The following is a 24,936-nucleotide window of genomic DNA, read 5'->3' on the forward strand; positions in this document are numbered from 1 at the left end:
AAATTCATGAATAAAAGAAACTAAACCATAGCATTTGAGTAGGCACATGAAATCACACAAGGAAGAATAAAAGTGCAAATCATTTTAATCTTCGTGGATTTTCCAGCTGGTTTAGCAAATATATACAGTGAAATTCATCATACTATCATCAGTTAATCTAAGATCATTCCCACCTATGTCTTTCTAATGGAATCAACATTCAGCAGATGAGAGTTCAACATTTCGGCATTAAAAATACATAAAGTAAAAACAACATTGACAGGATAAAAGGAGGAGTGAAATGATAGATCACACCAGCAGTTGAAAAAAGTGACTATAGATATGGCACTATGACTGGTTGCCTGTTTATTGTCCACTGAGCCAGAAAAGTATGAAATCTAAATTTTGTAAGACATATTCAAGTTATTGTGATATAGTGATGTCATTCAGGTTGGTGGTGCATATGGAGGTGCGAGTGAAACCTCCGAAAAGGATTGTCTCAGCTGAGTGGCTTACCACTTTCAGCTAGTTCACTCTCGCTCATATACATATACATACGCACACGCACACACACACACATGTACACAATCACTCACTCACAACACACAAGTTTTTATTATTAAGTTATTGCCACAGTTGCCATGCACTACCATATACATAGCGAGGGTGAGTTCTACGTCTATGTGTAAACTTTTGTGCAAGTGAGTTTGGCCCTACGTGCAAGCACATACGCAGTCACATACTGTCTAGTGATGTACAGGAAGCTCAATCAAAGGCACTTCTGAGGAACACACACAATAAAATATGTGGCCTGTAGCATTATGAGGTAAACTCACATGTATGCACATCACAACCATGTCTGCAGATTAAAAAAAAAGCTATTCTATCTAAAATCGATCTTTTTAACCAACATTGCGGCACAGGATCAACACAAAGGATCATTTCGTAAGCCAGCTAGGGAAGGGTTTCTTTGTGCAAATGTTCTTCCATCAACACTTTAGATAAGTGCACAACCAACACATCTGTGCGCACACAGTCACTTGTCAAATAGACATTAATTCAATACTTTTTCCTCTCAAGTCAGAAAAAGATGCTCTAATACAAGTTAAGGCACCAAGCCAGCACAAGAAGCAAACATGGTGACGCTCACGTGCTGAAAAGAGGAAGGCAGGAGAGCGAGAACAAGGTGAAGAGACAGAACCAAAAAGGAAACGAAAGAACGAGTCGCTCATGTAAGCAAGGGCACATCATCTTCAGAGGTTGTGTCATCGGAGAGAGGAATCAGCAGCACTTCATCTTCAGAGGAAGAAGAGGAAAAAGAAGGGGACGCGGAAAGAGGAAGAGAAGTAGAGGACGGGGAGGCTCGGAAACGGGAAATGCTCCGTCCCAAAGAGTGGAAGAGAGACGCCAGGGAAGGGCTACTTGGGACGGGTGGGGTCTGTTGTGTTTCAGTGATTTCGATTGGCTGGACAAAAAAAGGAGGTGGGGGAGAAGGGGGAAGAGGGGGAGGAGCCTCTGCTTGCTGCTGAGTTTCTGTCTGTTGGGATAAAGCCAGTTTTTGAGGCAAGGACTGACTGGCTGCCTCCGTAGTCACTGAGGAGACTCCAGGACTTGACTGACTGGGCTCAGCGCTAGAATTAGCAGCTTCGGTCTGTTGGGAGGAAGAGGCGGTGGTCTGTGTCGGCCTGGGGGCGGCTCGAGGAATTAAGCCCCATCTTCGGAGGCGTCGCACAGCTCTGCGGACAAACCGGGGTCTGCGTCTTCGCCGTAGAGAGGAAGCATTGTCTTGCCTGAGGAGCTGTAGTATTCCTCTCAGGGAGAGTGAGACGGTCTGGGAAAGAAAGAGAAAGAATGAATTGTGGAAACAAAAACATGCAAAAGTTAAATATCAAACACAAAGCTGTAAGCAGCAATTACCATGGTTTAAGCACTTTATGGCATTTAACCATCAACATATTGATGACTGATGATTGATTGATGATCCTTGGCCATTCTAACTCTGATTACAATAGGGTTTTAGCGCTATGCGCTTGAACCCCTAAAAATTCACAAAAAAGTTACCTACACTAACCTAGACTATAAAAACACTAGTGTTCACTCAGGCTGCATTTATTTGATCAAACATATAGAAAAAAACATTAATATTGTATAATAATATTATAATTTAAAATAGCTTTGCTATTTAATAATTTATTCCTGTGATGGCAAAGCTTTATGTTTAAGTGTTTCTACCTTTTTTTTTAAATATATATACTTCTATAGAACTGTATTAAAATGTTATTATTAATTATTATGTATAAGTAAAAACAAATTACTACATTAAAATGTAATGAACTACATGTCTTCTATCAAGCTTGATGAATTAAACAGTCATGAGAGCTCCTACCTCATTGGGGTTCTCAGTAGGGAAGTCTTCCACCGGTGGTATGATTCCCTGAGCAATCAGCTGACCGTAAGAGGGCGGGGCCTGCTGCTGGATCAGTTCAGCCTCCTGCCGCGTAATTGGTGCGAACATGCTGAGAAAACAAGAGTACAGTACACAGACATTCTGTTACTAAAAGGTACTGTTATAAAATAATAAACCACAAAATGACATTCTAAAAAAAATACTGTAAAATTATTATGTTTGAATTTTTTTTTTTTTTTTTTTTTTTTATAGTTTTGATCTGGTTTAGATGGTTTTACCTGTACTCTCGAGTGCGTAGGGAGTATAGCTTGCAGGTGCAGCCCATTGCAATGACTAGCAGAAGTCCGCAAACTAGGCTTCCAACAGTAGCTGCTGTTATGACTTTTCGGGGCAGTGTCACAGTGCAGTTAAGCTCATCTGTGCCGTCCTTACAGTCCACCTGTCCATCACAGCGCCAGCTCTCAAAAACACACCTGTTTTAATTAATAAACATTGGCAGATTTTAAACACAGAAGCCATCATATGGTTGGAAAAAGTGCATACAGTACCATTTAAATAGTGTATAAAAGTTTGTGTTCAGTAATATAATATATTTTTTTAAGAAATTAAAAGTTTTATTTAGCAAGGACAAAAGTGACAGTAAAGACATTTAATTTGTAAATGCTGTTCTTTTTCCTAAAAAATGAATCATGGTTTCCACAAACACATCAAGTAGAATTGACAATAATAAGATGATAAAAAGATCTAACAATATAATATGAAGAAATGTTTCTTGAGCAACAAATAAGCATAATGGAATGATTTCTAAACTGAAGACTGGAATAATGGCCGCTGAAAATTTAGCTTTGCCATCACACAAGTTACATTTTAAGAATGCATTAAAATAGAATTCATTATTTTAAATTATGATAATATTTCACAATATTTTGAAATATCTGTTTTTACTGTATTTTTGATCAAATAAATAAAGTCTTGACTGATGACCATAAGAGACCTAATTAAAAAACATTAAAAGAGAAAAACATTACTGTATTCTTGTTAATACAAATATACAAACCTGTCACTGTCGCAGTGAAATGTCCCAGGTTGACAGATGGTACATTCTCTTTCATCAGTCCCATCTGCACAATTAAGCTGGTAGTTGCAACGCTCATGAATCGAGAAACAGATTGGTCTTCCCGTCTGGTGACTTCCTCCCATGCCACAGAGGAAGTGCCCAGCCTGGCAGCCCCAGCATCCTTCCTCATCTAGGCCCGTTTCAGGACAGTCCCAGTGCCCATCACAACGCTGCTTTGCGGTGTAACAGCCTCCCATTGATCCCCCACAAAGCTCCTCCCACGGAAGGCAGTAATCCTTGATGCGATAGGTCGCATTAAAGCCTTGCCCTTCCACTGAAGGCTCCATATGATAAATCAGCGAGAGAAAGCCTGTGTGGGACTCCACCTCCACTGCTTTGTTATTGGACACAGCATTTATCTGTAACAGCCAATGAGAGGTGGTTCAAAAAAAGACTGATATAGATATATCTGCATTGATCAAGCTAAATCATCTGAGAGAAACTCACTGTTTTAATGATGTTGCCTGTCCCATGGGGTAGGTCTGTGATTGTGATCATGTCTCGAGGACCCAGCTCCAGTTGCTGAAGCTCTAATTTGAGTGGTCGTGAATCCTGGGGATCTACTGTCCACACACACTCCATCGGTTGTTGTCCTCTTTGTGCAGGGGGAGTAAATGAACCATAAAACGCATCCAAGTATCCCCCACATACAACATTTACGGGTGGTTCAGAGCTAACACTGTCACATCCTTCCTCGTCAGAGCCAAGCTCATCGCCGACGCCAAGGCATTCAACTCGTCCGTTACAGCGCCACGATGCCGGGAGACAACGTTCACTGTAACATTCAAACTCGCCTGGAAAACAGGGACCTGAGTCTGGAAAGACGGGAGAAAAGGTGTATAAACTCTGTAAAAACCCGTTAAACCCTTACCAGAATGTCAGTGAGACAAAATTACCTTCAATGTGTTTCACTCTACCTTTAATATATGAAAGATGGAACCCTGTCACTGGGTAGAAATGAGGAAGGAAGTGGTGTGTCACAGTAATGTTTCCCCCTGTCATCTCAAATGGTGCTGGAAGCTGGGAACCGCAGAATTTGAATGGAGAGCCAGTGAGAGGAACCACGGACACCCATTCCCGCCCGCATCTCATATCAAACTGGGAAAAACTTTAAAAGAGAGGGACACATTACTAAAAAGGGACTACTTACTGTGTAAGGATCAAAGCAATCTCTCACCTTGTTAACAGCAAAAGCCATTTGTTAACCTATTTACAAACTGAGATATGCTCATCAGTAAGCTGACTTTCATATTTTACGTTCATTATGTTCATATCTGTACGGTATCACAAAATACAAAAATCTTTAATGGTTACATTTTATTTCAAGGTGTATTTGTTTAAGTGTAATTATTAGGGCTGCCCCATAATAGCTGACTAACCACTAGTTGACCAGAAGAGGCTTGGTCAACCAAAATGTAATTAGTCGCAGAAAAAGATCTGTGTGGTAATACAGTTCATCAGGCAGGACATCCAAACCTGTGCCTACCCTTCATAAACCTCAATAATGGCTTATTGTCTGAAGTATGCAAGTGGTAGCAGTTTCACATTGCCTCACAGACATGAAAAATCCAGACAAACCAAAAACTATTCAGACACCAGATATAGTTTTTAATATTTTTTTACTAGTGGGTGCAGGGCACTATAGTTAATTTATGTAATTGAGGACAGCAAAATAAAGTAAACTGTGACATGTTATACCCAAAAAGTCTTCATACAGTGGACTACCAGTAAAATACAAAAAAATAAAATAAATAGTGATTATGAAACATGCAGACGCATCCACTACTGCGAAGATGACAAGTCTCTTAAACCGAAAACAAAGAAAGCAGTACTTTATAAAATATTAAAATGTTAATGCAGCTATTTTTCCCTGACACATTCATAATCATTACTTCTCCCAGTGTGCTGTGGCAAGCTTTATGCATGCAATTGAGCACTTATTAGGCTAAGTAGGCAATTAAAGGTAATATTATGATTTAAATGGTTTACTAATAAACGTGCGATTAGTCGATTAATCGCTTATATTGAGCGACTACTAGTCAACCAGAAAAAACTTTGGTCAAGGGCAGCCCTAGTAATTATATATTTAAATACTGAGTAATATTAATAAACAACATGCACTTACTATAAAGTCATAGCATTAGGATAAGGGTTTGGTAATTGCTTGTAATTATAATTTACTGTTGTCACTGTAGGTAAGTACATGTAACATATATAACAAGGACACAAAAAAAGGTGTTACTGCTTTGATTTCTGGTGTATCAAAGATCACAAAAAATGGGCGATAAAATTTTGCCAGTACCTGATGATGACACGCTCCCCGGGTTTTGAGGTTATCAACCAACTGCAGTTGAGTGGATGGGAAGACCAAGCATGGTGGGCAGTGTTATGAATCTCTCCTTGTCTGGATTGTAGTAATTTTGGCAAATGATCACAATGACCTGAAACAGACAGTTAAAGCAAAGACATCTTTAAAATTGTACTCTGAACCAAAATTTCTATGTGAAATTATCACAATAGAGTCCTTTGAGAACATACACTACTGTAATTTATTCCTGTGATCAAAGCTAAATATTCAGCATTATTACTCCAGCCTTCAGTGTCACATGATCCTTCAGAAATCATTCTAATATGCCGATTTCATTATTATCAATATTTAAAACAGATAAGCAGATTATTTTCAGAATTCTTTGATGAATAGAAAGATCCAAAGATCAGTATTTATCTGAAGCTTGGAGTCAGTATATATATATATATATATATATATATATATATATATATATTGAAAGAAATTATAGAAATTAATACTTTTATTTACCAAGGATGCTTTAAATTGATCAAAAGAGATGATAAAGACATTCATAATGTTACAAAAGATTTATATTTCATTTAAATGTTGTTCTTCTGAACTTTAAATTCATCAAAGAAACCTGAAAAAATTCTTCTCAGCTGTTTTCAACATAATAATAATATTAAATGTTTTTTAAGCAGCAAATCAGAATATTAGAAGGATTTCTAAAGGATCATGTGACTGGAGTAATGACGCTAAATATTCAGCTTTGAAATGACAGGAATAAATTACACTTTAAAAAACATTCAAACAGAAAGCAGTTATTTTAAATAGTACAAATAGTTCAAACGTTTACTGTTTTTGGTGTACTTTGAATCAAATAAATGCAGGCAGAAGCAGAAAAAAACATCTTACTGTTCAAAAACTTTTGACTGGTAGTAGAGTTCAGAGCTCTTAAATATTTTAAAAACATATAAAGACAGTACTGGAAAGAAATCCTAAGCTGTCAAGCAGGAAGTAGAAACCACATTTGGGGGGAAAAATGTCTATTATCTACTGTCAGTTGCATAGTGATGCACGATGCACCATCCACACAAAAGTCACTTTAAAATGGGTGTGAAATAAAATGAGTGTCCAGACCGAAATATAAACAAAGATAATGTCAAGCTCTTACTTACCAGCACCGAAGGCCAGCTCCAAAGTGCAAGGAACTGTCAGAGCAAAAACACAAAATTGATTACATAAAAGACAAGTACTAAATGTTGTTATCACAATACAAATACAATCAACCTTTTGTTCACCTAACTTGACCCTAAAGTCACCATAGGTAACCTTTGGTTAAAGCAAGGTCAATATTTTAATTAAGCTACATGTAATGTATGCCTTCGACATACAGTATATAATAAGACATTTGTTTTATATTAATAAAATAAGATATTTGTATATATATAAGATATTTGTTCCATACTTGCGTGATACACACTCAAAGACAAAATTATAATATCTTACCTGATAAAAACAAAAGACCTAAAACGCAAAAACTAAGGGAAACAGACATCCTAACAAGCCAATGACTGTCGTTGTCTCATAAAACACCAATAAAAATACAATTTATAGAAAACATATGGTCGGTAGATCCATCAGCTCGCCACAATTACAGGCGCCATCGTCAACAAAGCGTCTTGTTGGAAGTGTTTAGCTGTGAAGACAAAAATAAACACCATAAACTACCATCAATTAGACAAAGAAAACACTGACAGCTGAAGCTCAGGGCTCGGCTTGCCTTTGGTTTAAAAAAAGGAATCTTAAACAAATGATTCAGTCTAGACAATTGTCAACATATGAATTCGATATGATAATATTCAGTGATTCGCTAACAAAAACGCGTAAAACGTGTTTAGAAAGGATGACTTCCTGTCTAGCTCTTTTCTCGTCAGTGACGCAACTCGGTGTTAGGCAGAGTAGCGCTGCAATGTTTAGATACGAAACACTCAAACTACTCAGTGACATTTCATACACACAGCCAAGAAATATATTTAAAAGCATTCCTTTACGTTTAGACCGTAACACAGTAATAAGCCGGACGACCCGCGTCAAAACTGACGCTTTGTTACAGAAAGTTTCGTTCCGACTTCCCACTCGCCTGATTTTAGCTAACGCTAGCTGGCTTCCTGCTACTTACTTTACTTCATAATAGGGCACTATTAAGACCTGGTGCCATGATATAAACTATTCGAAATTAGATTGTTTCCCTTTAAGCGTAAATATTGTTTTATTACTTTATCTTTACCATACCTTTTCTCCTTCTCTCTTGTTGACATTCGTTCTCAGACACTTCCGTAAGTTCTGTTTCGTCTGTAGGAGACAATGCGCCACCCATTTACGTTTCAGTGACGCTATGCACACCACTTTCTACTTGTAATGTTCAGCTTTCACCACTAGATGTCATCATTTAGCGCTTTATTTTCACCATTGCCATTAGTTGTTAAGTAGGTTACACTAAAATTCTCAACATTGGTATTGTTTTTTAAGTAACGTTACACTACCATTTCAAAAGTTTCAACGCAGCCACAGTACTCATGCTTTATTATACATATTAAAATATGTAAAAAAATAATATTTACAAGAATCATAATTATAATAAACCATGTATTTTTGCATTGACTGACAGGAAAAAAAAGAGAAACAGAAAAAGTAGAATGGATGAGGGCCAGCAGCCATAAGAGGTCAAATCAGTAGAATTGTCAACTGAATTTATTATTATTGTTGTTGTTGCTGTGTTTATGATGATAATGATGTTTATTCAAATGCAGGTTTTTACATTTACAAATGTTATTGTTTTTTGGTCTTTGTGTATTTGTTTAAAAAAAAAAATCCATTACAGTTTTGTAAAAAATACATTCATACATACACTACCAGTCAATAGTGTTTGAACAGTAAGATTTTTAATGTTTTTAAAGACGTCTTTTCTGCTCACCAAGCCTGCATTGATTTGATACAAAGTATATAGCAACATTAAAATTTAAAATAATGGTTTTCTATCTGAATATATTTTAAAATCTAATTTATTTCTGTGATTTTAAAGCTGTTTTTTTAAGCATCATTACTTTAATTGCATGATCCTTCAGAAATTGTTCTTATTTGCTGCTTAAAAACATTTATTATTATGTTGAAAACAGCTGAGTACTTTTTTCAGGTTTCTTTGATGAATAGAAATTTTAAAAGAACAGCATTTATCTGAAATACAAAAAATAAACAAATCTTTTGTAACATTATAAATGTCTTTATTATCAATTTTGATCAATTTAAAGCATCCTTGCTAAATAGAAGTATTAATTTCTAAACCTGACTCCAAGCTTTTGAATGGTATAGTATATAATGTTAGAAAAGCTTTTTATTTCAGATAAACACTGGTCTGTGGATCTTTCTATTCATCAAAGAATCCTACAAGTAATTCTTTTTGCAAAATATAAAAATAAACAGTTTTATTGATGGTGATAATATTAATAAAAATGTTTCTTGAACAGCAAATCAGCATATTAGAATTATATCGGAATGATTATGTGACACTGAAGACTGGAGTAATGATGCTGAAAATTAAAATTTGATCACAGAAATAAATTATACTTTAAAATAGAAAGCAGTTATTTTAAATAGTACAAATATTTCACAATATTACTGCATTTGCTGTATTTTGAATCAAATAAATGCAGGCTTGGTGAGCAGAAGATAATTCTTTGAAAAAACATTAAAAATCTTACTGTTCAAAAACCTGACTGCTAGTTTATTTGTCGACAAAACTCATTTAAATCGTTTTAACTGTTAAGGTCTCTTTTAAATTTGACTGGTAGTGTATCTAAAACTTTTTTTTTTAAGAAAAAGAAATTATTTTAAAAAGTTTTAGATACACTACCAGTCAAATGTAAAAGAAAATAATAATGATTATAAATATTAATAAACAATAGTAAATCGTTTAATTAACCATCAGAGACAGACTAGTCCTACATCGTATCCTAGACCTAAATTCGTTTAAAAAGTCAACCTTCGCCTGAAGCGATTGAATAATTCGCACACTGGGAAAAATGCACATCTGCAGGGTCGATTCTCTTTTAACTCCTCCCAGTTCGGTGCTCTGTAGTTCGGGCAGATTACCACAGGGGGCGTTAAGGATGTACGAACAACCACGTCTCCAAACTGACACAGAAGCCGCCTGTGGAGAGAGAGAAAGATCAGCGGAGGACAAAAGAAAACGCAAGATGAGAATATAGCGCAAACCTAATACAAACACATTTCACCTCGGAAGATAGTTTCCTCTCTTTGGGGTCCAGTTTTTACTTTTGGAAAACTTTTTTATTAATAATGATTATACATATTTTATAGGTTAGTCATAAGTAAGTTTTTATTCTTTTTGAACTTCGAAAAAACTAACACTTTTCCATAAGTTTTAAGGAAACATTTTCGCTGTTGGAATGGTCTAATTCAGGACAATCTGCTGGGAAAAACTTAGAGGACAAAACTTTAGGAACGGAGGCTAGAGCATTTTTGTTTCCCGAGTTCAGTACTCTCGCACATTGAGGAATGTTGCCGAAACTCCAGTCTTTACCGCGGCTGCTGCCGCTCGCCCTTGCCAGTGTATTTCTGGTGCAAAGCGGGAGCAGTGACAAAGAAGTCAGACCAGAGGTAACACAGCATCCACTGTTCCTCTAGTATTGTGTGTGTGTGTGTGTGTGTGTCTGTGTGTCTGTGTGTCTGTGTGTCTTTCCACTGTCTGTCTGTCAATCCTGCATTGTTGGATACAGATGCACTCAGATGTTTCCGCGTGTCAGGATTTCCTTCATGAAGTGTCTTCATGTACCTCATAATTCACTGTTGAATACAGATGAGATGTCTTTTCAGACACCTAAATATCAGGTTAAAACAAAACAGGAGTGAGTCAGAGGCTCCAGGACTCCTATTTAGCTAGAGAGGGTTAGTTATTAAACTGACGCAGGTCTGGTGTTGTGGTGTCTGTCCTGCATCTTTAGATTCACATTTTTCTTTTGACTGAAAAAATGGGACTAATAGATATATTTTCAGTTTGTTTATACACCAAGAGGCATCCTAATGCCTACCTCAGAAATAGGCCTACATGTCTGGTAGACATATAACTGTGTGTGGGAGAGAACTGTTTTTCGGGACGTTTTGGCATCTTTGTCACAGATGCAAGCCAGGAAATCTTAATAGCCTAAAATAAAGAAAACAAGATCAGAGCGAGGAATTAGGACATTTTAATAACTGTCTCTAGTCCTTCACACACACTCCTTCACATTTCTAAGATGGTTGAGACATGTACCCAAGGATAAGTGTGGAAAAAATTCAGCTTTGCAGATTCCACCAAAGTTTTCAAAGATGATAACAGTCTCCTGATGTGAGAGTCCCGTGATCAAAGACAAAGGTCACACCAAAGGTTAAATCACAGATGCCATGTGCATGTGAAACTGCTGCTACTTTTCAGACTTTTTTTGGTTTAACTTTAGTATAATATATATTTTTGATGACTTGTAAAAACACTTTTTCCCCAGTATTTTTTTCCAGAAATTCTGAGCTAATGAACTAAATGCATTACATTAGGTTTATAATGACTTTCCAGGAATTGCCAGGGTTTAACAATCCCTCAGACAACAGCCCTGCACTTTTGCTGTTGTTACAGGTGCTGTTGTTTTGAATACTGTACTAAAAAAGAAAAAAAGAAAGTAAGAAAGAAAGAAATTCGGACATATTCCTTTATGGAAAACAGCTGGGTATTGCCCCCCTCTCCAGACCATAGACGAGAGATGATGTATTTGTTTAAGTAGTATTACAGATGCAAAGCATCTGCTAAAACTTGGCTGAATCTTTCTGACCTTCATCAGTTGAAGCTTAAATATAGATGAAATGTTTCATGTTATATGCAGTTTAGACAAGTTCAAACACAAAAGCTCAAACACCAAAAGCTCTCTTTTTAATGATCGTTTTATTTCCATGGAAAAATTATGTGGTTCTGCAGTATATAAATGAGTATGTGAATTAAACATGGATGATAGTTTGCTATTTTGTAGCAAACTTTGCTGTGTTCTCAGATTAATAGCAATTTGAGAGACATTGAAGTGTGCATGATTTTTCTATTGTCATAGACTAGAGGTCAGAAATTTTATCCTGGATTATTATTAGTTCATTTGCTCAGTTAAATGGGTCAGTGATCTGATCCTCCACGTGAAGATGCAGAGTGAGACGTGGGCACTAATGTCTAAATTTTCTGTTTTTTCCATTGGCACAGACAAGGAGGAACGACTGACTCAGTCCTTCTGTCGTGCATTCAGACTCACCTCTGGCCTCCTTTTTTTCTTCTTCTTCTTCCTTTTCTTCTACCCTTTGTTTTTAGATTTCTTACTTTCCTTAAGAATCTCACTTAGGTTTTGTCTTTGTTCTTTCAACCTCAACTTCAAGTCTTCTTTCTTTAGTTATAGTTTGCTCTTTTCTTTCCCTCTCTAATACCTTATGAGCAGCAGATCAGCTGTTAAAATCATAAGCGCAGCTTTTTTTGCCCCTGAGCGTGGAAAGTTTGACAGCAATATTTTCTGCAGAGAAACTATAAGAATCAGAGATCAGGATAGTTGTGGGCTGTGCACTGTGTGTTTTTTTTAGTCTAGTGTTAAAACTGAGCACAGCCAACCAGCAAAACAACATGTTCCTCTTTCCAACATGGAATGTGTTTTCTATGTTGCAACACCATAAAATGATGAAATTGTTTTTCAGAAACAGCCATCGCAGGGAGCACCAAGTCATACTGACTCCATGTAGCATGTGTTAGCCTTGCTGGCGTGTGACGTCATACACCTAACCTCACATCTTCTGAACCTGCCAGTCACTATCATGTGTGTTAATGGTTGCTGTTGAAATCTGTTCCCAGACCTGTATATGATGGCAGCGTCCGGCTTGATTATTACATAAAGCTTTACCAGACTCAGTAAACTCAAGAAAGGCTACCTGTCTGCATGGTAATAGCTGACGCATGGCCACACAGTGACTCGCTCTTCCTCAGTCAGGGCAACGGCAGAGGGGTTCTAAATAGAACCTTTGACGCCCACCACTGGGAGTTTCAGGCCAGCGGAGCATGCTGGGATTGCTGGCAGCATTAAGAGGAGACCTGAGGCTTTTCGGGAGGGAGAAGAGTGGCCTTCAGAGGGAGTAAGAGAGAGAGGGAAACGTTTTCATCCTCATGAGTTAGAGTGTTTTTACAAAAACGGGGTGCGTCACCACAGCGGAGCCACCACACACAGAAAGCACTCATACAGAAAGGAGGAATTAAATGACAGACTGAGAGAAAGAAAAAATGGTCAAAGGGTGACCAGGTTAACACTACACTATGGTGTTATCCCGATCTGTACTTCCTTGGCCGATATGGCCTGTGTTGACAAGTCCCATTGGAAAATCTACAGCATGAATGAACCAGTGTGAAAGTACTCACTGATTTAGGGAAGTTGCTCCGTAATCACTGTAGTTCTTGTATGCTAACATACAGGTTTGTTGTAGTGTTTCACCCAATTTGAAGTAAAAAATGAATTGTTGAGACGCATTCAGTTTACTCAACCATTGTCTTAGAAATAGTTTTAAGTAACAGTACTTTGTTTTGTCTTACAAATGTTTGAATAGTCCATGAAAATGAAATGCAAAACATCTCATTCCCCTGCTGAAAAAAACAGCATACGCTGGTTAGGTATGTTTTGAAAGATGGCAGTTGGTTTGAGCTGGTCCGTAGTTGGTTATGAGCTGGTTATGAGTTGGTCCTGATCAGAAGCTAGTTGTAGTTGCTTAGGACCAGCACATGACCAGCTTAAACCAACTCATAACCAGCTTATAACCAACTCAGGACCAGCTTTAACCAGCTCTAACCAGCTGCCATGTTTCAAAACATGTCTAACCAGCATATGCTGTTTTTTATTCAACAGGAGGGTCAGCCAATAAATTTATTAAAGGGTTAGTTTACCCTAAAATGAAAATTCTGTAATTATACTCACCCTCATGTTGTTCCTGTAAGACCTTTGTTCGTTTCTTCGGAACACAAAGTAAGATATTTTGATGAAATCCAAGAACTTGAACATGGAAAGACCATTGCTGTCTATGGAGGGTCAGAGAGCTTTTGGGTTTCATCAAAAATATAATTATAATTTGTGTTCTGAAGATGCACGAAGGTCTTATGGGTTTGAAACAACATGAAGGTGAGTAATTAATGACAGAATTGTCATTTTTGGGTGAACTGTCCCTTTAAGGCAACTACAGATTTTTGTTCTGCAAATTTTTAAATACTAACAATATACTGAAATTACAGTAAATTAATTAATTCTATCATTTTGGTAGCCATATTTTCACACAGTTTTATAGGACACTTAATATGTGAAGTGAACTATACTGTCTTTGTTACTAAAGGTGAAGATATCTGGAATATAGTTTTAGAAACAAACCTCAACATTTAACAGCTGACAACATTTCAGGGCAATCTGTCGGTCTAACATGAGTTTTTATGTAGTTTTAAATGAATCACATTTCTCAGTATTTGTGACTCAAAGGCACTGTAAACTCGAAAGTATGTAGTTCCTTTTAGTTTAGTTTTGAGTGTAGCTTTGGGAACATAATCATGCTTTATTTTCAGCTATTGTAAATCTGAGGCCATGTTGCATAAATATAGCCACTATGTTAAGACTGTGTCTTAAAAACTAGTTTGACCAGCTACCAGTTAGCCAAGGGGTAACCAGTCGTACTTTTTAATTCAAATTAGAGTCTCTTTTTGTAGCTGAATTTTTAATAGTTATGACCAGTCAAAAACTTTTTAAGACTATAGTCTAAGCAGTTTATGCAACTGGCCTCTGCAATCATGCTATTGCCTCTTTTTCTTATTTCTCTCTGTAGAAGAGTAAGATAATGGGAAAACTTAAAAGAAAGAAAGAAAGAAAGAAAGAGAAAGAAAAAAGAAAGAAAGAAGAAAAGGAGGCAGTCTGAGGTCACAAGGATTACTGAAAAACTGCTTGTAATTTTTGCTGACACTCTTTGAGGTTGGAATGGAGACATTGGCTGTCTGATCCTTAAAATGAGACATTTACCACTTAGTCTAAGAGACAGTCACTTCTAAACATGTGGCATTTGTGTTAACAGCCCAGATAAGCCCATTAGGTTACAACTAGCTATACAGCTATAATCAGGGCCATAACTATATATGTGAAGGAAACACATCCCTTTAGAATTCAGAATAACTAAAATAACTGATTTTTTTATTTTTTTATTTTTTTTTACATTTGATCAATTTGTTTCTTTACATTCTACTTAATAAAAAAAGTTGATAATCCAAAGTTTTATAAACGAAAATCAAAGTTTCTTTGAGTGTAAGTTTATAAGCAGAGCTTAAAAAGCACATGAAAGAAGAAGTTCTTTGAAGCTAGATAATTACATTACCATTGCAGCTTGTCTAGCTGTACATTGTGAGATATATTTAGATTTTATTTGTTTCTTTCTTTGTTAGTGTTCCCTTTTCTCTCATTTCATGTTCTCAGAGTTTATTTCTGTAAGTCAGAAAGAGTGAGAACAGAGGAACTGTTTTATTTCAAAGTCAGTCTGGTCAGTCTTTGCCCAATTGTGGGTAACCCTAATCCTGCTCTTAGCATTTACCATTTTTTTAAATATAAAGAATAAAGCATTCTTACAGACATTTATGAACGATTAATTTTAAATTGGTTGTTGGGTTTAGCTAGCTTCTGAAGGCAATTTTGTCCCTATATAAGTAGAAATTTAATATGATTTATTATTAAACGTACATGTATTCTTTGACATACATACATACAGTATATCAAATAATATGCAGGTATATATTCTTTGAAACCAAGATAGACTCAGATTTAGTGACATTTCTTCAGCAAATATACCCCTATAATTATAACTAGGTTGGAAACACACACATACGTATGTCCTTAAAGTTAAATTAGGGTCATAAAGTCTCAGACGCACAGTTACTCACAGTTACAAAATACACTCCACAGTAAAAGCCTTTAAGATTCTGGAGCATCCACACACACTCTCCTACCCACAAAAGTTTAACCAGGTCATAAGCACACACTAACACACATCTTTGTGTTTACACTGTGGTTCGTCACTGATGTTTGTAGACTTTGGCAGGTTTATGTACAATTAAATGTTATAAATTCAGACAGCATGTCATGTGGATATAGTGCTGCACCGAGACATTTGGAACAGTGAGTACACTTCAAAACATTTGCCCCAACCTTTAATTCACTGAGGTCACCTTAACAGCCATGACACCTGTGCTATTTCATACTTTGACAGAAGTGATGTTTTCCAGAGAAAAAATGTTGTGGGTCTATGCACTATACCACTTCGTTAATGAGTTTGGTTCATTACAATGATTGAAGCGGTGTTGTAGGTCAGTGTGCATGTGTGCTAATGTGACATTCATTTTCTCAGACATGGCTCCAGCAGTATGGGTATCTTCCTCCCGGCGATGTTCGGGCTCAGGCAATCCGCTCTCCTAAATCTATCATCACCGCTATATCCGCAATGCAGAAGTTCTATGGCCTCACTGTCACCGGCACTATGGATCCAGCTACACTCACGTAAGTCTTGCACAGTTTCATACATCTCTAATTTGATAATTATAACCATTTAATGCTAATGTGCACCCCTTTCAGAATCTGGAAAATGTTAATTATTTTAACAAAATAAGAGGGATTATACAAAATGCATGTTGTAGTTTATTTAGTACTGACCTGAATAAGATTTTTCACATAAAAGATGTTTACATATAGTCCACAAGAGAAAATAATAGTTGAATTTATACAAATGATCAAAGGTTTACATCGCCTTGATTTTTAATACTGTGTTGGTTTTTTTTTGTTTAGTGATAGTTGTTCATGAGTCACTTGTTTGTCCTGAACAGTTAAACTGCCTGCTGTTCTTCATTACAAACCTTCAGGTTCCACAAATTATTTGGTTTTCCAGCATTTTTGTGTATTTGAACCCTTTCCAACAATGACTGTATGATTTTGAGATCCATCTTTTCACACTGAGGACAACTGAGAGACTCATATGCAACTATTACAGAAGGTTCAAATGCTCAGTGATGCTCCAGAAGGAAAACTCATGCATTAAGAGCTGGGGGGTGAAAACTTTTGAACAGAATGAAGATCTGTACATTTTTCTTATTTTGCCTAAATATCATATTTTTTTATTTAGTACTGCCCTTCAGAAGCTGCAGAAGATAGTTGCATGTTTCCCAGAAGACAAAATGAGTTAAATTTCCCCCGATGTTCACATTGAAAATGCGATGTGTTTCCTTCTGGAGCATCAGTGAGCGTTTAAACCTTCTGTAATAGTTGCATATGAGTCCCTCAGTTGTCCTCAGTGTAAAAAGATGGTTCTTAAAAATTATACAGTCATTGTTGGAAAGGGTTCAAATACACAAAAATGCTGGAAAACCAAAGAATTTGTGGGACCTGAAGGATTTTTCTGAACAAACAGCGGATCAAACAAGTGACTCATGAACAGTTTAGGACAAACAAGTGACTCATAAACAACTACCACTAAAGAAAAAACACAGCTGTTGATCATTCAGGTAACAACACAGAATTAAGAATCAAGTGTATATAAACAGGGTCATTTTTATAAATTAAACTATTATTTTCTCTTGTGGACTATATGTAAACATCTTTTTTTTGTGAAATATCTTATTCAGGTCAGTCCTAAATAAACAATAACATGCATTTTGTATGATCCCTCTTATTTTGGTCAAATAATTTACATTTTGTACATTCCGAAAGGGGGATGTAAACTTTTGACCTCAACTGTAACTCAATAGTTATATTATGTATGCTAATGCCTGACAATATTTGACCACAAATGGATGGACCATTACCTGATAGAGAGATAAAGGGATAGTTCACCCAAAAATAAAAATCCTCTCACATTGTTCCAAATCCATAAGACTTTGTTTAATCTTCTGAACACAAAGATATTTTAATTGAAACCTAAAAGGTTTCCATTTAAAGTCCAGGTGACCAAAACTTAAAAGATCCAAAAAGGTTATAAAGCAATCGTAAAATGATTCTATATTAATCAAACTGCTTAAGTCTGTAGGTCTATATGATTGCTTTTTATGGTAAACAGATTAATATTGAATCATTTAGTATTTTGTTTCTGTGCAAAAAACATAACATATGGTAAAATACGGAAGCATGTGTGTAATGTAAATTGACAGAATTTTCATTTTTCATGTCTTTACCATTATATTGTCAGGGCCATGAAGCGACCAAGGTGTGGAGTTCCCGATAAATTTGGCTCTGAACTGAAGAGCAACCTACGAAAAAAGCGCTATGTCGTCCAGGGCTTAAAATGGGACAAAAAAGAAGTCACTTTCAGGTATGAAACTGTATTTGACAACCTAAGGAGAACATTAATTTAACACTTAATGCATGTAATACTGTGGCCCTCTATACACTTGCCATTAACACTTTGTGTACAAATAGTGTCTGGATATGCTTTAGCTAGATTCCAATCCAAATTTAAACACTCAGAACACATAAATAATGATGGACCTCTTCAGAACATTAATAGCTAGTCTGGTTCTTCTTTTTTAAAAGTGGAACAAGTTACTCGACTATATGGACATGTTTTTTTTTAAAAATCCAGTTTCTACACTTCTTTTCTGAAAGCCACACTCACATTTAGCAATTAAGCATAAATGTTTCCTTTTTTCCTCAGCATCCAGAACTTCACTCCTAAAGTGGGTGAACAAGCCACACAAGAGGCAATCAGAAAAGCCTTCAAGGTCTGGGAAGCCGTGACGCCGCTCACGTTCCGTGAAATCCCGTACAGTCAAATCAATGGCAAGGTGGAAAAGTTTGCAGATATCATGCTTTTCTTTGCGGAAGGCTTTCATGGAGACAGCACCCCGTTCGATGGCGAGGGAGGTTTCCTGGCCCATGCGTACTTCCCAGGTCACGGTATCGGAGGTGATACCCATTTTGACGCAGCAGAGCCGTGGACAACAGGCAACGTTGACCAGGGAGGTGAGTGGAGAATAAGAGAATATGAAAATGCTGAGCAAACTACAGGCGGAGCAAAATTCAGAATGTAAATTTTGTGATGTTTTATATTTAGAGTATCTTCTGCCTCTCTTTCAGGTAATGATGTGTTCCTGGTGGCAGTGCATGAATTAGGTCATGCTCTTGGCTTGGAACACTCCGGCGATCCGTCTGCCATCATGGCTCCGTTTTACCAGTGGATGGACACTGAGAACTTTGTGCTGCCTGATGATGACAGACGGGGGATCCAGCAAATATATGGTAGTATTTAGTATTTCATTTCATTTATTTATGATGATGTTCATTTTACAAGTAATTTAGGAAAATATGTTAAAAGTGTAAATTAATTCAAAAGGCTAGTCATCATAAAAATAATGTATAAGATAAGAATAAAAGATAAATAATAAAAATGACTAAAAATGTTAAGAAAGAAATCACAAATGCCCGAATGTTTTACATTTGAACAGTGATATTACAAATGCATTAAATTAGTATTAAAATATCGGTTGATATCTGTTTCTGTCTTTGATCTACACAATACATAGATATTTACACATCAAAAATTATTTTATTAAAATAAGTAGTCAAAATAAATGCAAATAGCCTACTGAATCAGTACTCTCCTGTGTTTAGTATTTTTAATTAGAATTTTATTTCCAGTTAATTGTTTTTTGGCATTTTTTATAGTTTTTCTAATATGTATAGTTTTTTAGTCATTTTTATTTAATTTTTAGTTATTTTAGCACATCAAGTTAAACCAGAAAAATGAGAAATGTCGCTTTTCCAACTAACTAATAGATAAGTTTTTATTTTATTTCAGGTAGCGTTTTATTTTATACACTACCAGTCAAAAGTTTTTGAACAGTAAAATCCCGTTTGGTCACCAAGCCTGCATTTATTTGATCCAAAAGTACAGCAAAAACAGTCAAATTTAAAAATATTTTACGATTTAAAATAGCTTTTCTATTTATTTTAAAATGTAATTTATTCCTATGATTTCAAAGCTGAATTATTAGCATCATTACTCCAGTCACATGATCCTTCAGAAATCATTCTAATATTCTGATTTGCTGCTCAAAAAAACATTTATTATTATTATTATTATTATTATGTTGAAAACAGCTGAGTAGATTTGCTTTTGGTTTCTTTGATAAATAGAAAGTTCAGAAGAACAGCATTTATCTGAAATAGAAATCTTTTGTAACATTATAAATGTCTTTATCATCACTTTATGGCAATTTAAAGCATCCTTACCAAATGAAAGTAATAATTTCTATAATTCCCCCTTTTGAGCTTAGATCACAGGAACAAATTACATTTTAAAATATATTCAAATAGAAAACAGTTATTTTAAATGGTAAAAATATTTTAAATTCTTAGTGTTTTTGCTGTACTTTGGATCAAATAAATGCAGGCTTGGTGAGCAGAAGAGACTTCTTTAAAAACCATTAAAAACCTAGTGTAATTAATTGAATTACTTTTTATTATTTTAGTTTTAGATAACTCTAATAACCCAAATGCTCACCTGTGTGTTTTTTGACAGGTGCTGGATCTAGTGAGGTGCCCCAACCTCCAGCACCCCGGCCTCCCACTCGCAGGCCAGACCGGCCTGCCTTTGGCCCTGACATATGTGAGGGACACTTTGACACCATCGCTTTTCTCCGTGGAGAGATGTTCGTCTTCAAGGTACAGCTGAATGAATGCAAATAAGGATTATTTGTGTGTACATGCCATGTACTTTGTGTGTTTTAATATTTACACCCTCTCTGCTCCACAGGAAAAGTGGTTCTGGAGAGTTCGTGATGGCAAACCTCAGCAGGGATATCCCATGCCCATTGGACACTTCTGGAAGGGACTCGTCCCCTCAATCAACGCAGCATACGAACGCTCTGATGGAAAGTTTGTTTTCTTCAAAGGTGCGTCCATCTTCTGAGTTTTCACACCTCTCTGGATTTAATAGCTGTCACAAATTATGCAATAATGCTTGTTTGTTTTTTCTTTAGGTGATAAGTACTGGGTTTTCAATGAGGCCAAAATGGAGGAAGGCTATCCAAAAACTTTCAAGGAGCTTGGCACAGGCCTTCCAAGAGACAAGCTGGACGCCGCTGTTTTCTACACACCCACCGGCAACACCTACTTCTTTAGAGGAACCAAGTATGTTTCCAGTGTTACTCACCATTTCTTATTCAGTATTTGGTCATAATTCCAATGATTTTGCGTCATGTGGTGAAAAATGCTTCCTCTTCATTTTTTTGTAAACTTCTCCCTTGTATCATCATTTGTCATTCATGGCTTTTCTGTTTTTTCAGGTATTACCGTTTCAATGACAATAGCAAATCTGTGGATTCAGATTACCCCAAACCCATCAGTGTATGGCAAGGAGTACCAGATAATATCAAAGGGGCCTTCATGAGCGAAGATGGAGGTACAGGAGCATTCGTTCTTCTGTTTTTTTCTGTGGGTTCTTTATTGTCCACTAAGAATGATTTCTTAATGCTGAAAATGAATTTATAGCAATTATTACTCCAGGTTTCAGGGTCACAGATTTAGATTTATTGATTGACATGATTTCTGATTTGGTGCTTAGTAGACAGGATCTTAGAAGAATTTCAAAATTCAAAAGTTTGAAAATTCAAATTTAAAAGAATTGTAGGATTTTTGATGAATAGAAGGTTCAAAAGTATAACTATTTTTGATCGGTTTAAATGCATCCTTACTAAATAAAAGTATTAATTCTTTAAAAAAATAAATACAAATCTTACTGACCCCCAAACTTTTGAACTTTCAAACCAACATTTCTCACATTATCACATTTGATTCGCTATAGTTTAGAAAATGTAACAAAATATGACAAGAACTCAAAAGTTAAGATGTCAGATAACTAATAGAAAGGTATGTAACAAAACGTGGTCAGGTCAAAGTGTCAAATCAAATTTTTGGTCCCAAATTTTTAATAATTTTACTGGTAGTCCACTGTATGAAGAATTTTTGGGTATAATATGTCACAGTTTAATTTATTTTGCTATAGTGTCCTGCACCCACTAGTAAATCAAATATATATTTGATTATATTTTTATATTTATATTTGGTGCCTGAATAAATTTTAAATCAATCAGAAAGCCAGAACCCTAGCTATCTGTTTATAAAGAACATCTAAACCATTTTAGAGATTTCGAAATGTACTGAATCAATTTCCCCCCACTTTTTCAGCTCACACTTATTTCTACAAAGCCAATAAGTACTGGAAGTTTAACAACCAGCAGCTGAAGGTGGAGCCAGGTTACCCCAAATCGGTCCTGACTGACTGGATGGGCTGTGAAGGAGAGGAGCCCAAGAAGAGGATCAGCACAGATGAGGAAGTGCTCATCATCGAGATGGACGATTCGGAGGGCGGATCCATGGGAAGAGCCGCAACCATCGTCATCCCTCTCTTTCTTCTGGCCTGCGTGCTGGTCACTTTGGGGGCTCTGCTGTTCTTCCGGCGCTATGGCACCCCTCGACGCCTCCTCTACTGTCACCGCTCTCTGCTCGATAAGGTTTAGAGATGAACACGAAAGGCATGGGAAGAAGAGACGAGAAAGAGGGATACGAGTAGATGGCATTTGGAAGGATGTTGATTGGGAGAAATTTGATTAGGATGGGGTGAATGTGAATGTCAGACAGTAAAGATTGGTTTACCGCTCTGCAAGCAGGGAGAGATGAAAAAGGTGAAGGATGTGTATTGTATGTTTTTTCTATTTACATGTACTTCTCAGCCATTAATAAAAGATCCAAAACGGAGTGGGAGATAAGAGAGACAGACACGAGCCCCCCTCCATCTCTTACAAGGTTACGGTTTATCAGTGAAATGCACTTTTCAGTTTTCTTTTCAGTATATAATCCCTCCTTTATCCTCTCTGAAAATCTCCCTCCCCAGATCCGAACTCGACTCCAGCCGGGCGGCTGTTTGATTGACATGTTCTATATTATAAATGATCTCACTTTGACGTATTTCATTAACTCAGATTTTGCTTTTTTACATTGCTGATCCAAGGAGAACCTCCTGCATCCCATTACGTGCCTTTGCCATTGAATTAATAGTATGGAAGGACCATCATAATTGACCTTCCTTGCACCTTTTATTCACCAAAGATATTTGCACAAAGTATGGCTCGACTATAGAGACCTGCTGTACGTGAAAGGTCAAAGGTTACAGGTCAAAGTTCAGGGAGAGAGAAGCCGAGCAGCTTCTGGAGTAGGCCAGTTTTAAATACACCTATAGAGCAGAGCTGTCCATCTGTTTCAACTCAAAATACTATTGTTATTGTAATGTGTTTGGTACATTTTACTATGATTAAGTATGTCAGTAATGATCGGCGTTGTTATTATAACTATGATTATTGTTATTATTGTTTTCCATGTGTAGTCTTACCTGTTTTAAATTGTCATTTCAAGTCCTGCTGGACACAGGCAGAATGTGACTTATTTCAAATTAACTTCTGGTCTTTTAATGTCAGGTTTAAGGGCGAAAATATCAGGTTTCTATAACAGATGAAGTTGGAGGTGAAGACATTTTCTTGCTCTCCACCTTGCAGAAACCAAGAATTATTTATGAACAGTAATGGTGCTATGGGTTTTCTCACTGCATACATCAGTATTAGTCATTTCTGAAGTGGTTTTAACAATGATAATGGTAATGGTATTTATAATGATAATGATATAGTGTAAATGTAAAGGAATGACATTTTTGCCTGTTTCATACTTTTTGTACTTGGAAATGAAAATGAAATAAAGTTCCTTTTTTTAACATCATTCTCTCTTTCCTGGACCTTAAAAAATACATTTCTCACATGATTACCAAATCTACTCACACACACTTTTTCCTTTTGTACTTCACTGCTTTACTGCTGAAAGATTTTTAATGTTTTTTGAAGAAGTCTCTTCTGCTCACCTGCTCATCCAAAGTACAGCAAAAACGGTTACATTTTGTAATTTTTTTACTATTTCAAATAACTATTCTTTTTAAATATATATATTTTAAAATGTAATTTATTCAAGTGATTTCAAAGCTAAATTTTTAGCATCATTACTCCAGTCACACAATCCTTAATAAAAAAATCATTGTAATATTCTGATTTGCTGCTCAAAAAACACTTATTATTATTTTGAAAACAGAGTAGAATTGTTTCAGGTTTCTTTGATGAATAGAAAGTTCAGAAGAACAGCATTTATCTGACATAGAAATCTTTTGTCACATTATAAATCACTTTTAATCAATTTCAAAGCATCCTTGCAAAATAAAAGTATTAATTTCTATAAATTCTATAAAGTGATAAAAACCTTACTGTTCAAAAAATTTTGACTGGTAGTGTCAGCTGTTTTGAGAAAGTTCATTTTATGTAATTTTTTATATGAACATCATAATCAACATTCAAGATAAAGATATTGCTTACATTAAACAGCTCATGAAGAAAATATATTACAAAAAAAAAGAAGTTCTTAAATATTCTTACATCACAGATCTGTCATTGCTAGTTCAACCAATAATGGCCTTAACCTTTTCTAAGAAGTTACTGAATAGCAAGGGGTTTTTATGCAACAGTTTAATAGTTAATATGTGGTAACTTACATTTTAGACACAATCCCTGCATTCCATTCAGAAGGGCTCATCCCTGTGCCCTAATTTCCTCAAAGGGTTCATCTTCTGGAGCGAGAGCTTCGAAGGGTTGAAGGGTGGCCAGTTTTGAGCACTTTGGTTTGGAACAACTCTTTAATGCATGATTGTTTTCACTCCGGAGGGCCATACATCCCATTTGGAACACACCAATGGTTACTTCATTTGATTTTGTTCCACACACTGCAAATAGTTCTTAAAGGGATAGTTCACCCCAAAATTTAAATTTGATGTTTATTTTCTTACCCCCAGGGCATCCAAGATGTAGGTGACTTTGTTTCTTCAGTAGAACACAAACAAAGATTTTTAACTCAAACCGTTGCAGTCTGTCAGTCATATAATGGCAGTCCATGGTTATCAAATCTTTAAGAGTAGAAAAAACAGACA

General features: G+C 36.1%; 2 protein-coding genes across 2 annotated transcripts; one reads left to right on the forward strand and one right to left on the reverse strand.

Moving 5' to 3' along the window:
- Window positions 1-67: 67 nt before the first annotated feature.
- Window positions 68-8,162, reverse strand: lrp10 (low density lipoprotein receptor-related protein 10). The gene is made up of 10 exons (XM_073837216.1): window positions 8,089-8,162; window positions 7,303-7,492; window positions 6,972-7,004; window positions 5,806-5,944; window positions 4,421-4,611; window positions 3,951-4,318; window positions 3,444-3,862; window positions 2,665-2,859; window positions 2,366-2,495; window positions 68-1,810 (listed from the first exon to the last, which is right to left on the reverse strand). Exons 2-10 carry the CDS (start codon window positions 7,349-7,351, stop codon window positions 1,208-1,210), a joined length of 2,127 nt encoding a protein of 708 aa, XP_073693317.1. The 5' UTR covers window positions 7,352-7,492; window positions 8,089-8,162; the 3' UTR covers window positions 68-1,207.
- A 1,819-nt stretch (window positions 8,163-9,981) lies between these two features.
- On the forward strand, window positions 9,982-23,682 carry mmp14a (matrix metallopeptidase 14a (membrane-inserted)). The gene is made up of 10 exons (XM_073837217.1): window positions 9,982-10,473; window positions 16,282-16,430; window positions 18,109-18,231; window positions 18,574-18,881; window positions 18,996-19,157; window positions 20,440-20,582; window positions 20,674-20,812; window positions 20,900-21,050; window positions 21,206-21,321; window positions 22,107-23,682. The coding sequence occupies exons 1-10, from the start codon at window positions 10,372-10,374 to the stop codon at window positions 22,436-22,438; spliced, it is 1,725 nt and encodes a 574-aa protein (XP_073693318.1). The 5' UTR covers window positions 9,982-10,371; the 3' UTR covers window positions 22,439-23,682.
- Window positions 23,683-24,936: the final 1,254 nt, after the last annotated feature.

This window comes from Garra rufa, chromosome 3, assembly GCF_049309525.1.
Source record: "Garra rufa chromosome 3, GarRuf1.0, whole genome shotgun sequence".
In the NCBI taxonomy this organism is placed as follows: domain Eukaryota; kingdom Metazoa; phylum Chordata; class Actinopteri; order Cypriniformes; family Cyprinidae; genus Garra; species Garra rufa.